The sequence below is a fragment of the Gossypium hirsutum genome, chromosome D12, assembly GCF_007990345.1.
Source record: "Gossypium hirsutum isolate 1008001.06 chromosome D12, Gossypium_hirsutum_v2.1, whole genome shotgun sequence".
Taxonomy (NCBI): domain Eukaryota; kingdom Viridiplantae; phylum Streptophyta; class Magnoliopsida; order Malvales; family Malvaceae; genus Gossypium; species Gossypium hirsutum.
The window spans coordinates 62,429,907-62,447,047 of record NC_053448.1 but is presented as its reverse complement, the minus strand read 5'-3'; the positions used below and the strand labels follow the sequence as shown (position 1 = coordinate 62,447,047).

The 17,141-nt window shown below is 32.3% G+C and overlaps 2 protein-coding genes across 3 annotated transcripts; one reads left to right on the top strand and one right to left on the bottom strand.

Annotated features, from left to right (window-relative positions):
* The first annotated feature begins 2,202 nt into the window (after window positions 1–2,202).
* Window positions 2,203–4,350, top strand: LOC107941471 (uncharacterized). Its single transcript, XM_041107763.1, has 4 exons — window positions 2,203–2,672; window positions 2,758–2,940; window positions 3,035–3,094; window positions 3,967–4,350. The coding sequence occupies exons 1-4, from the start codon at window positions 2,421–2,423 to the stop codon at window positions 4,252–4,254; spliced, it is 783 nt and encodes a 260-aa protein (XP_040963697.1). The 5' UTR covers window positions 2,203–2,420; the 3' UTR covers window positions 4,255–4,350.
* On the bottom strand, window positions 4,133–9,253 carry LOC107941470 (protein DETOXIFICATION 16). Of its 2 annotated transcripts, XM_016875039.2 has the most exons (8): window positions 8,747–9,253; window positions 7,065–7,609; window positions 6,888–6,974; window positions 6,750–6,806; window positions 6,411–6,649; window positions 5,374–5,492; window positions 4,788–4,874; window positions 4,133–4,398 (listed from the first exon to the last, which is right to left on the bottom strand). In XM_016875039.2, exons 1-8 carry the CDS (start codon window positions 9,035–9,037, stop codon window positions 4,369–4,371), a joined length of 1,455 nt encoding a protein of 484 aa, XP_016730528.2. In that variant the 5' UTR covers window positions 9,038–9,253; the 3' UTR covers window positions 4,133–4,368. The 2 variants fall into 2 exon arrangements, with proteins under 2 accessions (XP_016730528.2, XP_040963696.1); XM_041107762.1 differs by lacking the exon at window positions 5,374–5,492 and having other exon boundaries at window positions 8,747–9,250.
* Window positions 9,254–17,141: the final 7,888 nt, after the last annotated feature.

Here is a 17,141-nt window from a genome sequence, read left to right as displayed (position 1 = left end):
ATAAATTTATAAATTATCATCTTCTCATATATACCAAACATTATTAATTAAATAACTTTCCTAGCAATCACATCCCAATAAAATCATAATGCTAAAGGAATATTAATATGCCTTGAGGTGTTAATATAAAGCTTTAATTAGCTTAAATCACATATCTGAATATATCAAGATTATTAATTTTTTATTATAATTTATTTTTGGATATGAATTATTTGTAAATATAAGTACTCTTGTAGCTTTAAAAAAATGTTATTTTTTCTTAACTAACTTTTAGTTTCTACGTGTGCCTTGGTTGTGAGAATTGATTATTGGAATTAATCTCTATGGTTTATACATATGTATATATATAGATATTGAGGCTGAGCTCCATGCATTGCGGCTTGAACACTCTGCTGGTAAAATACTGTGTCACATTCGGTCTGACGAGCTGGTCGGACTGTGCATAATCTCCAATGGGTTATTGAACTTTGTATTTACGTCGGGACTCGGGTGTTAGTGTAGGATACATGTTTACGTTACCGTGTTTTGTTTTGTGCCATAGATACAAAAACCGGAAGGAAACGCCACTTGAGTGCTGTGTTTATCGGTAACGTCGGTACGTATAACTGCTTCATCGTTTTGTTTGAAAGCTGGCTTGAATTAGCATATTAATGTTCGTTATCAGCAGAAAATACTAAAGCTAGAGAAACAGTTCAAAATTGCTGGTTATCAGTGTGATTGAGGATCTTTTTTACTGCAAAAGTCTCCATTGCACATTTCGATTTTCGACTATTGTTTACTTGATTCATTGATACTGGTAAGTCAACAATCGGAGGCCAAATACTCTTCGTCAGCGGTTAGCCCTTGGGCTAAACATGATTGTTTTGTAGGTACATGGCACACATTATAGACACTAATGAAGAGGAAAGGGCTAAGGTACTAATCTTTATTCGAACATGCATATATTTCCCGCAATAATGCCTATATATCGCTTCATGATTGCAGGGTATAACTATCGAAGTCGGAAGAGCACATTTCGAGACCGAGACAACTCGGTTTACTATTTTGGATGCACCAGTAAGAACATTGCCTCTGAACTTACTGTTGTTACTATCAATTTATATTAGAAACTAAATATACTTTTGTATTGACTAACTAGGGTCACAAGGGTTATATTCCGAATACGATCAACGGCGCTTCTCAAGCTCATATCGGTGTGCTGCTCAGTTGAATCAGTGTTTTTTTTTTCTTTAATGCCTTACGCTGCTTGGACTGTAAGTTTTCTCTTGAATTAGGTGATATCTGCTCGTAAAGGAGAAATCTAAACCGGTTACGAGAAGGGAGGGCAGACCGGTGAACATGTCATATTGGCAAAGACCTCAGGTGTGGCGAAGCTACTTGTAGTAGTTAATACGATGGACGACTGTTCCGTCAACTGGTCTAAACAAAGGTTGTTTTTTCCAGGTTTTTGTGTTTCGAGTTTGTATGTTAATGTTATTCAGAGGGGTGTTCTTCCTCAGCTACGACGAAATTCAGTCGAAGATGACACCTTTTCTAAGGTCTAAAGGCTACAATGTCAAGAAAGATATTCGAACCATTGTCTTTTAGTTATATAACATGTTTATAGTTGCACACGGCGGTCGGACTTGTTTCCATATCGGCACATATTGAGGCTTCTAACGGCGATACGATAGCATAGAACTCTTGTCTTGAATTTGCAGATGTTCAGTTCCTACCAAAAGTTTTGGTATTTAATCTTTATATTTTTAATTTCATCATTTTTTTACTTATACTTTTTAAATTTTAAAATTCCAATCCTCATCAAATAATATTATTAAATTCAGTAACTTAAATTTTGCTATTTTCAATATCATATATGTAATATCATATCAACTTTTCATTTTCACATATTACTCACTAAAAATTCAGTTAATAGATTAATGAGTGTTGTTTACATCAAGATTGATAATTTAAAATTAAAAAAATATAAGAACTTAGAATGATCTAGTTGGAGAATATAAATTAGCTATACAATCATACACTTTTTTAACTGCTACTATTTTGGCGAGGCTAAAATTTCAAAATGCATAGGGACTAAAATTGACTAACTCGAAAAGTATAAGGATTAAAATTGATCAAATTAAAGTGCATAGGCTAAATCGATGACTTTTGCAAAATAAAATACTAATAGCATAATTTAACCATTCAAAATGTAAAAAAATTGGAAATAATCCATTCATAATAGAAAGACTAAACCCAAAAAAGAAACGTAGTATAGGGACCTTTTATTGAATAAACATATGAATTTCGAGGATGGATATGAAATTTAAGGGAAAAAAGAAAAGAAAAGAAAAGCCGAATGGATGCATGAAAGCCTGAAAAATGGTAGCCTCTAATCCCGAAAGGAAGAAGACCCAAGAAACAAGCTTTCACCTCTCAAAATGGGCTCTCAAGCAATGTCACCATCCTTTTCCCTCTCCTCATTAAGCTGCCATTCATATCTTACTTCATCTTCCTCTCGTTTTCTATCTCTAAAACCTTCCTTACAGCCACTCAAGCATCTCAATTCTTTTAATTACCACCCACACATCCCTTCTCTCACCTCCGCCAAATCCTTCAAATCAAGGACCCGAGCTACCCTCGATGAGAAAGAAAAGAACCCATCACTTATTCAAGAGCAGCAACCAAACCAAGTATCGGGTTTTCATTTTTTTTAAATTAATTCAATTGCTTGTGGTGTGTGATAATGAGTTGATTTTTTTTTATATATAATGATAGGAAGTGGAGAAGAGCGTTAAGGTTTTAAAAAACGCAGCGAAAACTATGAAAGTACCAGCTGAGGAAGTGCTTTCAGCTTTTTCTGTTATTGAAAAAGCTAAAATTGATCCGTCGGCATTCCTTGAAACGCTTGGTGGATTGGATTCACCTGGTAGAACTTGGATGCTTATTTTTACTGCTGAGGTTTTCGTTTTGATTCACATAATTATTTTTTTTTTGATTTTGTTGTTGATTTTTATGCGAATGATATTAAGATTCTTTGATTTGGGTTTTGCAGAAAAAATTGAAAGGCGGCCGTTATTTCCCTCTTACGGCGGTTCAGAGGTTCGATGCTGCTGTAAGCTCATCAATACCCCTTTCTGTTTTTCTTTCAATATCACTTGAAGTTTTTGTTTTGCTGCTTAATTGGATAAAACAATTTAGAGTTAGTAGAAGGATCAAATCAGGGGCGGAGCCAGCGGGGGCTGGCAGGGTGCCCGGCCCCTAAAATGGAAAATTTTCCATCTAGTCCTCTTTATAATTTATAAAATTTTAATTTACATGGTAAAATTGCACTTTGGCTCCCCCAAAATTATAAAATTTTGATTTAATCCTTTAAACATTATACTTTCTTAAAATATGATAAAAATTGCACTTTGGCGTTTGGCCCCTTTATCATTTGATTTAATCTTTTAAAAATTTGCTTTAATCCATCAGATAAATGGAAAATTTTACCATTACTAATCTCAACTTAATTTTCATTAGCTTAATTAAGTATAATGTTTTATAAACAAGGGTCTCAAGATCTTTCTTTAGTAATGTGAGATTTGTGTAATTCATTTAAATACATAAAATTTCTAACACATGGTTGGGTTCGAGGATTAGGAATTGTGTAATTTTTTGATACAATGTTTACTTTCACTCATAATCTTTTCCTGACCTTTAAATCATGGGAAAAACATGTTTAAGTGCGCTCAAACTCACTTCGTTTTACTTGCTGCAATAATAACGGTAGCAACTGAAGTAAGGTTAATTTGGCCAAATTTGGAATGATTTCAATGAAAATTGATGAAAAGATTATAATAAAGAAAGAAAGACTGCCTTGTGAATCTGCCGTTTATGTGCTTTTTGATTGAAGGTGCTGTTTGTTGAATTTTCTTAAAGTTTTAGTTTACAATTATGGGTTCTTTTAGTGTTTAATTATGCTTTAATTGCCTTGAACTGTTTTAGGGAAGGAGGATTGAGAATGGTGTATTTCTTGGACCAATTGGTTTCTTAACCTTTGAAGGAAAATTTTCATGGAAGAACAGAATATTATCCTTTATTTTCGAACGAATCCGGGTTAAAATTGGACCTTTCAACCCTCTGGAGATCGGTCTTGGCCAGAAAGATGATAGAGAACCAAACACCAAAGATCCTTTCTTTATCTGGTTTTACATTGACGAGGAAATCGCGGTTGCTCGAGGCAGAAGCGGAGGAACCGCGTTTTGGTGCCGGTGTACTCGTGTCACTACTTGATTAAATACAGTACAAATTGTATTTCCTATTATGCAAAATATACATTCAACTCTGTTCTTAAACTATAATATACACAACATACTGTCCCAACTCTTACATGCAAGTATTCCATATTCAAAATACCCTTTCCATAGCCTTTTTTGCCTGAAAAAACGAGAGGGAAAAATTGTAAATTTTGCAGCAAAGCGAATACATGGGTAAAAGTATAAGTCTTTGTAATTAGTATTAAGAGTGAGATTTTATGTTCTTCTCTACTAAAAAAACGTTAAATTAAAGAATAAATTGGTTTTTTTGTAAAAAATTTCATCCAATTTTATCTTTAAAAATTAGTCTTTATGCGTCAGATACAGTATGTGTCATTATCGGTTCATTCCATCATTCATATTAATTTTTGACAGAAAAATTTAATTTACTTTTTTATCTAAAATATAATGATTAATTCATCCAATTTTTAACACGTAAACTTACATGTTACTTTTACCAAGCCATAGCGATGAAATAGAAGAAAAAAAAGGGAATGGATGTGCACTTACTTCTTGCTCCAAGTTACTGCGAACTGTAATTATCAAAAGAAACAACATTTGAGTGGTGAGTGCAGCTGTGATACCAAGCCAAAGCCCCTATAGAATGTAATGACGAAATGGTTAATTAGATTTAGAGTTTTTAGGTAAAAGTATTCTGGAGGTTCTCGTATTAAGAGTCATATTACATTTTGTTTTCTCTACTTAAAAAATAGATAAATTAGTCTTTATACATTAGATCAAAGAGTAAATTAGCCCTGTCAAAATCTTCATCCATTTCTACTGTTAAAAGCTGGTCTTTGTACATCTAAATAAGGTACACATGATTCAACAAGTGTAACTGTTTAATTATTTTGTCACTCACACTAGTTTTTAACTGTAGAAATTGATAAAATTTTTAATAGAAATGATCAATTTGTTCTTTGATCTAATATACAGTGATTAATTTACTCCTGATTTGTTCATTTTTTGAGTAAAGAGGATAAAATGCAATCTGATTCTTAGTACAAGGACTCCATAAACTTTTATCGAATTTTGACAAACGTTTGGCACTAAGAATGAAGATGGGGTAAGTGTGAATGAAGGAGATATTGTTTACCATGACACCAATATGGAAGAGAAAGGCTAATACAATAGACAAAGGAATGCCAACAAGGTAATAAGATCCCAGGTTGATGTATGCACCAATCTTCTGCCAACCACAGCCTCTAACAATGCCTAAAAGTTTCACAAAATGTATTGTTTTCAAACAGGTAGCTCAATAAATGAAAAAAAAAAACCCAGAATATATATAAGGTTAATTGCACCGAGCATCCCTAGACTACGATCCCAATTCTAAATTAGTCATTAAGCTTCAAAACTTTCTAATAGAGTAATTAAAGTATCAATATTGAATTAATAGGTTCTTTTCGTTAGCCTAATCATTAACTTGGTTGTAAAAGAAAAAAAAAAGAGCAGTGCCTTGAAGGGCTAGTTCTATTTTCAACACATTAGACCCAGGCCGAAAGTTTAAGGGGCAGAATTAGAATATATAATGTTGGAGGGACAGAAGACAATTTTATCATTTTATAATTTCTAAGGGATTTACATAGCAATTTTAACACCAGGGTCAAAGCCACCGCCTGCCCCACTGTTAAGGAATTGACAAAGTCAATATGAGTTAGTTTAAGTCAGTTCAAGTGAGCAGAGTTAGTTTCTTCAGTTTTCATACTGTTATGTTTCTGTTGTGAGTAGCTACTAAGTCCAAGAGCATCATTCAAGAAGCAGGTTTTCTCTGTTCTGAGATTAGTTCATCTCATATTACTCTTGTATTCTCTTCAAGAACGTCTGTTTTACTGAGTTTTCAACACCCACAGATTCGCCCTAGTCAAACCAATGTAATTTATACGATAGGGTACACACGTGTTTACAGTTTTGATCCATGTAAAAAGATTTGAGACTGATCTTAAATATGCTCTGAACTATTTAACACCCAAGTTGAATGCTAGGTTAATAGATAAAACCCTTTAAGGACTTAATTGAAATATTTCAAAGTGTGAAGACCAATTTAAAATCTGGACCATAGTTTGAGATCATCTAGTGCAATTAATATATATAGTAGATATTGATGATATATTTTCAAGGTTGTGAGAGAACCTGAAAGAACACATTGGACTCCATCTATAATATTGGATGCAGCAAGAATTGGAACCATAGTTGAGACATATCTAATGACTGATGCATCATTGCTATAAGCATAGCCCAAGACGTTTCGCATCAACACCAGTGCCAATCCCACCAATATGCCTTCAGAGACCCCAAGGACCAGGGCTACACGCGCGGCCAACCGGGCCCCCTTCGGATCTTCGGCTCCTAATTCATTTGACACCCTTATGCTGCCATAACAAAAAAGCACCCCAAGGTGGGGAATGGGGATGTAGCGTGCCATTAGAAGATTTAAAATACTAGTGATGTCGGGTTTCGGTTGTAGCTCACCTTGCAGCACTGCTCAGTCCGAAGGGTATCATCAAAATAATTGCAGTGGTATTAATGCTGTGAAACAACAAGAAGCATTTGACTTGATATCCAAAACTGGAACTTAATCGAGTAAATGAAAGAATGTATTAAACATACCAGATCGTAATCACCGAAGTTTCTAACTCCGGATTAGGCAAAAGACCCGAAAGAAACACCAGTATTTGAAATGACCATGATTCCAAGCTGGTCAATGTTCAAACATATGTAAGATACAAAAAACTTAAAATGGTTCATTAGTGAATTTGATGTGATATATAGTGTGGTTAAGCTTACCAAACCATTACAGCTGAAGGAACAGCTAGTCTAAGGAAAGGCAAAACCTCGTACAAGGACTCATTTGAAAAGCCAGTCCAAGTTTGTACACAAGAAGGAGAGAATTTAACGTAAAATGCCAATATCAACACATTGATCCAATACGAAATGGAACCGGCAAGAGCAGCGCCTTTGTTCCCGAAGCTGAGTTTAAACACTAGAATCCAACATATGAAAACGTGTATCAAAGTTGTGATTCCGGAACTTAACACCATTGGGAATATGTTGTTTTGTGTTCTTAGGAATCTTAGAAGGCATTGAAGAATGGCGTAAGCGAACAGGGTCGGGATCATGTAACAAGCATATACGCCAGCTGCTCGAGAAATTTCGGGGTCTTGGCCTACGGCAGATAGGATGGAACCAGTGTTGGCTAAGATGATAGCTAAGGGAATGGTAATGAGTGAAAGAATCAGCATGGCTCGTTGGGTGTGGGTGCCTAGCATATGGTATTGCTTTGCTCCATATGACTGGCCACAAAGGGTCTCTAATGCTGTTGACATTCCCATCTGCTCCATTAGAAGAAAAATCAGTTCAAAAGGTTAGTACTAGAAGTATTCATGGGTGGGCTAGTTTGGATTGAAACTCGGTTTTAAAAAATTTTCATTTGAGCTTGAGCTTAACCCACACAAGTTCGTTCAAATAGCTCATTTTAATGTTCAAAAATATATATATATTTTACATTTTTTATTATTCTGTGCGTTAAAACGGATCGGGTCAAGCCTACCAAGGGTTGATCGGACAGGGCGGACTACTCGGCCTATGAATACTTCAAATTAGTGGTACTCTATTTTAAAACAAGGAAAATCTGTGCATGAATTTCATGCACTATCCGTGAATAACAATATACATCCTAAAAAAGTTAGAAATAAATTTTAATAACTTTACTTAAACATAATTAAATATTAATATGATTATTACATTTTTTTTTCTAATTTTGCATTTAGAGTTGATATGAAGTTTCGAGTTCCCAATTTTAATTTTGAATTTATATTCAAATAAAACCATTAATATTTATTTATAAATTCTCTACTATTTTTAATTTCATTAGTGATAGGATTCACATACTTTGTTGTTCACTAACAGTGCATATGACCTATGGTGCATCAATATTCGTACTTAAACAAATTGTTTAGAACAAATATTGTTTGGTCTAATTGTAGTTTTAGCCCCTCTACTATGTTGAAGTTTAAGATTTAGTCTATCTATTTTAATTTGACACAATCTGATCCTTTCTTTTTATAATGGTTTTAGTATGTATGAAATAATAATTCCCTCCGTTGCTTCAATTAAACTGATGATGGAGACTTTTTTATTATTATTCGATCACATAAGAAGAGTTATAATAATAAATCCTATCCATCATATCCAACTAATAATAAATTCACATATCTTCCAAATGCTTAAAGCCTTAAACCTATCTTTTAAAAAGATTCCACACAATCACTTTAATTAATGGCAACAGCAGACAAAATTATCAATTTAGATCTACTAGTAAGTGACTAATTTATGCAAATTAGAGCAGCTAAATCCCGAATTTTACCATAATAAAAGGACTGAACCACAATTAGGCCTCAATTTTCTTGCTTTGCTGATTCCAAGATTAAAAAAAAAAAAAGCTAAGAGAAAAGAGAAACCGATCTCACCAGCAAGTTAAACGCTAACACAGCAGCAAAAGAAGTAGCCAGTGAAGCAGAAGCAAGAGCTAATGCACCCAAATGACCCACAAACATAACAGAGATCAATTGCAAGCAATACAGCAACAAGCTTTCACATATTAATGGAGCTGCCAGCCATAGCTGTTTTTTCACTTCTTCGATGATCTCTTCCTTTCCTAGATCTTTCTCTTTGCTATCTTCTAAAGGTGAACTGAAACTGATCAGTGACCGTTCATCTTCTCTCGGTTCCATTGTATTTTTTTTTTTCACAAGAAACATGATGGGTGATACTGATATATGCAAGTTTATTAGTACAGGTGTAAGACACTAAGACTGTAGGCAAACTGTTCGACCTTTTGTCTCTCTGCTTTTGAACTTTCAAACTGTAAAGTTTTCCACGAAGATGTTGTTGTGCGGCACTGAGTGGTGCATTCAATCTTAGATATTTCATTAAAGATAAATGTTACATCATTTGTAATTTACTGATTGCTAATGTTGTTGTTATGTTACTAGTAAATATATATATATATACGAGGAATTACACTGATAAATAGTAGGAAAGAAATGGACAAATTTTACGCAATACATAGGCATATAATGAGATTAGATATCCACATATTATAGTTGTATATGATGAGAATGGAATTAAGTACTCAAGGACCTAAAACTTCCATTATTTTTGTATAATTATATGTGTACTTATTCATATCGAGGATATTATTCAGGTAAAGTCTTCTCAATAATATTAATTTTAGGATTTTAACTCAATCCAAATATTTGGGTCAATTTAGCCTTTATATTTTAATTTGATTAATTTTAATCGCTATGTTTTTTGAAATTTGAAAATTTAATCATAACCCAAACAATATTAGTTAAATTCGTTAGGTCAGATTCTGCTATTAGTCAATACTATTAGTTTATGTTCTCCAGTTTGATCATTTCTAATCCCTGTACTTTTGAAAATTTGAAATTTCAATTCAATAGCCATTGAAACCAATAACTAAAATGACATAGCTTTTTTTTTTTGTAAGTATTACATGAAAATAGCAAGCTGACATGACAATGCATATGTAATGATATGTTTATCGCATAAATTTTGAAAATAATATAATTTAACTAAATAGATTTAATGGCTACCATTTGGATTAAGACTGAAATTTTAAATTCCAAGAAGTATAAGGACTAAAAACGACTAAATTAAAACATAGGAACTAAATTCGTAATTTATACATAATACAAAACTAAAAATAATCAAATTAGATAAACATTTAAATTTATAATTTATGTATAATATATGGATCAATAACAAAATTTGACCCATAAAAAAAATTGGAACTGGACTCTTTATTTATTTATTCTTTTAAATGTTTAGGTTTAGTTTCATTTTAACCCAATAACCTAACCCAGCTTAAGTTTCTTTTTTCAACCCATCTGTTTAAGCTTTTCTTTTTGTGGTTTTCCTTTTAATTTTTGCTTGTAATTAGTTGAAACGAAAATCATTTTTCATGGTAATAATAAAAGAATTATTCATATAATTAGGAAATTACCTTCTCTAAATGTTTTGTCTTCATTTTTAATTTTAAATATCAAGAAAATATAACACATAATTACATGTTAAACTTTCAAAATTTTATAATTTCATCCCTTTCAACTCATCAAATTAACAAATAAGGACTAAATCTTTAAATTGAGCGTAGTTGAAGAACAAAAACCTATAATTTGACATCCACTTTTGCAAGGGTTAAAAACTAGTTAATAATGTTATGGTTGTATAAATTTAAATTTCGTCAAATTTTGCTATTTGTCCTTGTACTCTAATTTGTCAATTTGAATCCTTATATGTTTCAAATTGGTCAATTTTAGTAATTGTACTTTTGAATTTTGAAATTTCATTTTTGATTCAAATAGAAGCATTAAAATTTGCTTAGTAAAATTTTGTTATTACTCCTATACTATGTGCTAAGTTATAGATTAGTCCACACCCTTCAATTGGATTAATCTGTACTTTTTGAATTTCAAAATTTTAGTCTTGCCGCAAACATTAGCCATTAAATCCATCAAATATTTTTTAAGTAATATGTAAAAATAACAAGATAACATGACATTACACATATAATAATATATTTGTCGAATCAAATATTAAAAATAATAAAACTTAATAAACTTAACAACTAACGTTTGGTTAGATAAGTATAGAGACAAAAAAACGATGAAATTAAAGAGTAGGCTTTCATTAAATTACGTGGGATTCGTAATAATGTTTTGCTTAGCTTAAAGGCTTATGTTATTATGTTATGTTTCCTTTCCTTGATTGTAAGTTTGCACAAATCAAAAGAAGGGTTTAAAGCAATGATGTAGTCAAAGTCGGTAGGCAATTGCATGGAAACTATTCCTATATGACATTACAGAAAATTCCAAAGCATATTAATTTGGTGGCCATTAATTTACCCTCGTGTAATATTTTCAACACATAATGGGCAAAGAATAAAGAGTCTCTCATAAAACACCACCACTCATATCTCCTTTCTAATTGCTAGAGCCATCCACATTATTTTGTTAAAAAAAAAATCCAAAACTTCAAACAGATGAATATTCTACCAAAACACAATAAATTAAGGGTAAATTTTAATTTTAATTTTTACAATAGTAAAAATACAATTTCATCATTTGAAGTTTGAATAGTCTATATTTTTGTAATTTTTAAAAGATTAAATCAATTTTTTATCATATTTAGGGGGTCATAGTGAAATTTTACTTTCATTAATTTAAAATTTTTAAAAATTTAAAGGATCTAAATGAAAAATTTTCCATTTAAATATCAACCCTTCAAGTTACACCCTAGAATTAAATATCAACTTAGATTTTGAAGTGATTATCTAAAATATGTAACTTATAGTGGTAAAAAAATAGGTTTTTTTTTAAATTATTAGTAAATTGGTTATTCAATTATACTTAATTAATTTTTTTAGGTTAAAAATAGTCCTTAAATTATCAATTGTGTCTTATTTTATTTAAAAAGTATATGACATTTAATAAAAAGCATGTCACATGTCATTTTTTTGGTCGAAATCAGGGTTAAATGGTCAATGCTCTCTAAAGAGATAAATGGCCAATCACGAAATGTGCTTTATTCTCATGAGCGGGAATCGAACCCCCAATCACATTTTTAAGGGACGGGATGAGCAACTATCATACCACATCTCATGATTACGTGTCATGTTCTTATTATTTGGTACTATTTATGGATAAATTAAGACAAAATTTATAATTTAAGTCAACTTTTGAATAAAACCAAACATTTATTGAATATAGTGGACCTCACCTTGATTGTACTAGTAATGATGATTTTTATTGTTATCCATATTCCAAGAAAAGAAAGAAAGAAAATCTAGGTCTACATGAACAAAGCTTTTAATATGCTAAAAATGAGTGGTCACACAATTTGAATGTGACTATTAAGGCTTCGTTTGGATGGGCGATTGACTGCGGTGCGGTGCGTTTAACTTACTTTTTGTCTCACGCTACAGTATCGCTACAGTATCTAATCTCACCGCCACCGCTGTTTTTACACTAACCGCAGCTAAACGCACCGCCCATCCAAACTCACCCTAAGGCGTGGTACCAGGACATAGTTAAGGGGTTGGCAGGGGCTCGACCCCCTAAAATAGAATATCATTTATTTAGGTCTTTTAGAAATTTTAAAATTTTAAAATAGTAAAGATAAAATTGTACTTTGGCCCATTAAAGATGATAAATGTTTAATTTAATCTTTTAAAATTTATAAAGATATAAGCTATTAAAAAATATAATTTATTCGACCACTAAAAAAATTTCATAACTTCGCCCTTGCGTGATACTGTTGAGATGATAACACGAAGCCTTTGTATAATTCCCTCAAAATAAGGAAAAATAAATCCGTTTTGGTGATAATGTAAAAAGTTATTATTTTTTTCTAGCCCTAATTTTATTTCTTTTGCATTATTAATAAATTGATTTCCAATAAAAGTGATATTTAAATTTTTAATTTTTTTCATTTAATTCTAATATACAAATCACGTCCAATAAGTATGTCTTATGCTGTGTTTTGATCGATTGATATTATTTTTTGATAAATTAATACAAAATCAATAGTTTAGATATTATTTTTAGGACTAATAAGAGAATTAGTATATAACTCGACAATTTATTTATTTAAATAAATATACCTTTAAAAGAAAAAAATTATAATTATGTGATTATAATTATGTTATGTCATTAATTCTTTAATGAAACTTATAAATTATCACGAAAGTTTTATCAACAGCTTCGTCACCCTAAAGCACTTCTAATAAAATTTAAGTACTAATCCTTTCCAAATTAACTTCTTTATTTGTTAAAACAAGTGTCGGGTCTCAAAAGGAGGATTTAAATTGGAATTGTAAAAATGATGTTATTGAAAAGGATAATTATGAATTTCGAAAAAAAAGGTTGCCATGAATTGCAAAATTAATATAGAGAATACCGGGCGGCATCAGGAGACTGGCAGGACCTCGCCTCTAAAATGAAAAATTTTACTTTTGACCCTTTAAAATCTATAAGATTTTAATTTAATAAATAGTAAAATTACATTTTAACTCTTCTAAAATGATAAAATTTTGATTCAGTCTTTTAAAAATTATAAAGATATAAATTATTAAAATTGTGAAATTGTATTTTAATTTTTATAAAAATATAACTTAATTTTGACCTCCTAAATAAAATTTTTGACTTCACTCTCGTTGATGGTTATGAATTTTGACTTATCGGTAAAATTATGAAAAAGATATGAATTTTGACTTAGGTTATCTTAAAACCTTAATGATTGGAGTCCAAATATGATCGTATATAAATTTATTAGAATTAATTTTAATTTAGGTGGAAATATATTTCGATTTAGCGTGAGTTGGACGCCAGTAGGGCTGCTTGAAGGCTCTGGAAATTGAAGCATTCAATATTTTGTAATAATTTTTTTATTGAGAAAACACAAAGAGTTAAAGTCAAAGAGATAGAAATGATAGATGGATCAGAAATATGGGGGAGAGGTTGTAAACAGTTCCAAAGAGGGAACCAATGATCAATCAAAGCAATACCCCATCACTTTTGCTGGCAACCAATCAGACTACATATTCTTCAATTGCATCATCATCAGCAGCAGCATCAATAGACCCTATCCAAAAGGGGAAAAGAACAAACTTCAAAAGTATTCAATCCCCCCCCCCCCAAAAGGGCAAATGCGTGCATTCTTTGGGATATTGGGTCCCATATCCCACATTGAAAAATCACTATTTCTTTTCATATTGATACCCAAAAGATAATACAGTAAGAAATTAGAAATTTTATATTTAATTTTCGAAATGTTATCTGTTAAATAAGTGTTAGAATTGTGTGACCCAAATTCTAAGAGATTGCTTGCAAGTCAAGTTAAATAAAAATATATTTTCTTTCTAGAAGATTTAGTATTTATTAGTATAATATATTTAGCATTTATTAGTATAGTTTATTTGACTTACTAATTTAGCCTATAAATAGGCTCCTTTACAATCTTAGAATTAAGAGACACCCATTAGATTAGAACTCATAACATATTCAGAGAATTTTGTGTTTACGTTTGAGGGTTCTTTGTTTTTCGGGTTTTCGGGGTTTAGTTTTTATCTCCATCTTTTGTACTCTTCATTCTTTTGCCATTATAGTAAAATTATCTTTGCCCGTGGTTTTTTATCCTCTTTTGAGGGGTTTTTCCACGTTAAATTTGTGTGTTCATCTTCTCAATTTCTTCTACTATTTTTACTTGTTCGTTGCTTAATCGGGACGATCCTAACAAGTGGTATCAGAGCTAGTTTAACTTTCATAGATCAGCCCGTTCAGAGATGGCAGCAACAAGGTTTGAAATTGAGAAGTTCGATGGTGAGACAAATTTCAATCCGTGGCAAGTTCGGATGATGGCAATCCTAGTTCAAAATGGCTTGAAAAAGGTTGTTACAGGGAAAAAGCCTGAGAATCTAAATCAAACAGAATGGGAAGAGCTTGATGAAAAGGCCTTGTCTGCAATCCAGTTGTGCCTCGCGAATACAGTATTGCAGGAGGTATTGATGGAGAAGACCTCATTCGCCTTGTGGAAAAGGTTAGAAACTCTTTATGCGACTAAGTCTCTGGCTAACCGTTTAGTGTTGAAACAACGTCTATTTACGTTTCGCATGAACGAAGGTGAGCTTCTTAAAGATCACATCAGTCAATTCATCACTCTTTTAAATGATTTAAAGAACGTTGAGGTTCATATTGACGATGAAGATCAAGCTATGCTGTTATTATGCTCTTTACCCTCTTCATACAAGTCTTTCAGGGAAACCCTGATTTATGGCAGAGACAAACTCTTGTTCGAAGATGTGAAGGGTCATTTGTTGAGTAGAGACAAACTCGACAATGAGTTTGGTTTGAATAGCAAAGCAGATAGGCAAGCTTCCGTTTTGGTAGAATCAAAGAAACGAGACAAAAGGTGTCGCTATTGTAAAAAGTTAGGTCACGTCAAAGCAAATTGTTATAAACTGCGAAATAAAAAAGCTGCTGAGAGTAACGAGGAAGATGTAGCTGGTGCTAATTTGGTCGATGAAGGCGATGATGATTTCTTGTTAGTGTCAACGAGCGATAATTCCAAGGTTACGTCTGAGTGGATCCTAGATTCAGGATGTTCTTTCCATATGTGTCCTAATAGAGAATGGTTCTCCACATACAGTTCAGTTGAAGGTGGAGTTGTGCACATGGGAAACGATTCATATAGTAAAATAATCGGTATTGGTACTGTTAAAATTAGGATACACGATGGGACGATTAGGACACTCTCAGATGTCAGGTATGTACCTGATTTACGAAAGAATCTCATCTCCTTGAGTATTTTAGACTTGAAAGGATGCAGAATCAACATCGAGTCGAGTGACATTAAAGTATCTCGTGGAGCTCTCATTTTGTTAAAAGGTAAAAGAACTGGCAGTCTTTATATTCTAGAAGGTTCTACAGTGACCGGTGAAATCGGATGTCCCTCGTCCGTTACGGAGTCAAAGTCAACTCATTTGAAGCGGAGGCAACTTGGTCATAGGAGGGAAAAAGGTATGACCGTTTCGTTGAAGAGAGGTTCTCTTTTGGATGCAGGTTTTGAAAAGTTAGGGCACTGTATTCGTGAAAATCAGACCCGGGTTAGTTTTGATTTGGCAGTGCACAAGTCGAAGGCTAGAAGTCTTCCAGCTTCTAAGCATAGATTCGACTCAGTTAATTCCCTACATAGTTCAAGATAGGCCCGTGGCGGGTTTTGGCAAAGATGGCATTGAAAGAATTCGTGTCAAGGTGGAGATTGTTAGAATTGTGTGACCCAAATTCTAAGAGATTGCTTGCAAGTCAAGTTAAACAAAAATATATTTTCTTTCTAGAAGATTTAATATTTATTAGTATAATATATTTAGCATTTATTAGTATAGTTTATTTGACTTACTAATTTAGCCTATAAATAGGCTCCTTTACAATCTTAGAATTAAGAGACACCCATTAGATTAGAACTCATAACACATTCAGAGAATTTTGTGTTTACGTTTGAGGGTTCTTTGTTTTTCGGGTTTTCGGGGTTTAGTTTTTATCTCCATCTTTTGTACTCTTCATTCTTTTGCCATTATAGTAAAATTATCTTTACCCGTGGTTTTTTATCCTCTTTTGAGGGGTTTTTCCACGTTAAATTTGTGTGTTCATCTTCTCAATTTCTTCTACTATTTTTACTTGTTCGTTGCTTAATCGGGACGATCCTAACAATAAGTAAATGACTTTCCAACGATTAAAAGTATATTATTTTTTTGGTGGGAATTTTATTTTTCGTGATATGAGTATTGTCAAAAGAATCTGATTTACAGAGTTGAAAACTCCTTAGTTGATCGACTTGAATGACTCAAGAAGATTTTTGCTGATAAATGATAAGTGATACTTCAGAAACTTCTTTTAAAAAATTCAATCCCTTCAACAATATTACAAAAAAATCGTTTTAAAAAAAATCCAAACATATCACTATTTAGTGTATTAATGCAATAATCCTCGTATAAAACTTTAACATCAGAGACTAAGGGAGGGAGTCAGGGGCCCTAGCCTCTCCTCCCCCAAATGTGAAACTATTGCTTCAAACACTTGCTTAATTCTGTTTAATTCGCCCTTGTTTAACATATATTTGCACAAATCATGCATTCTCATGCATAAACATAAACCTAATTAAGATGGAATCTCCCAACTCAATGTGAAAAGGAAAGAAATAAAGAAAGAAAGCAATGTGAAGATATTTTATGATGCATGGGGTTCATGTGGTGAACCCAAATGGGGAAGGTTATGTATAGGGTCT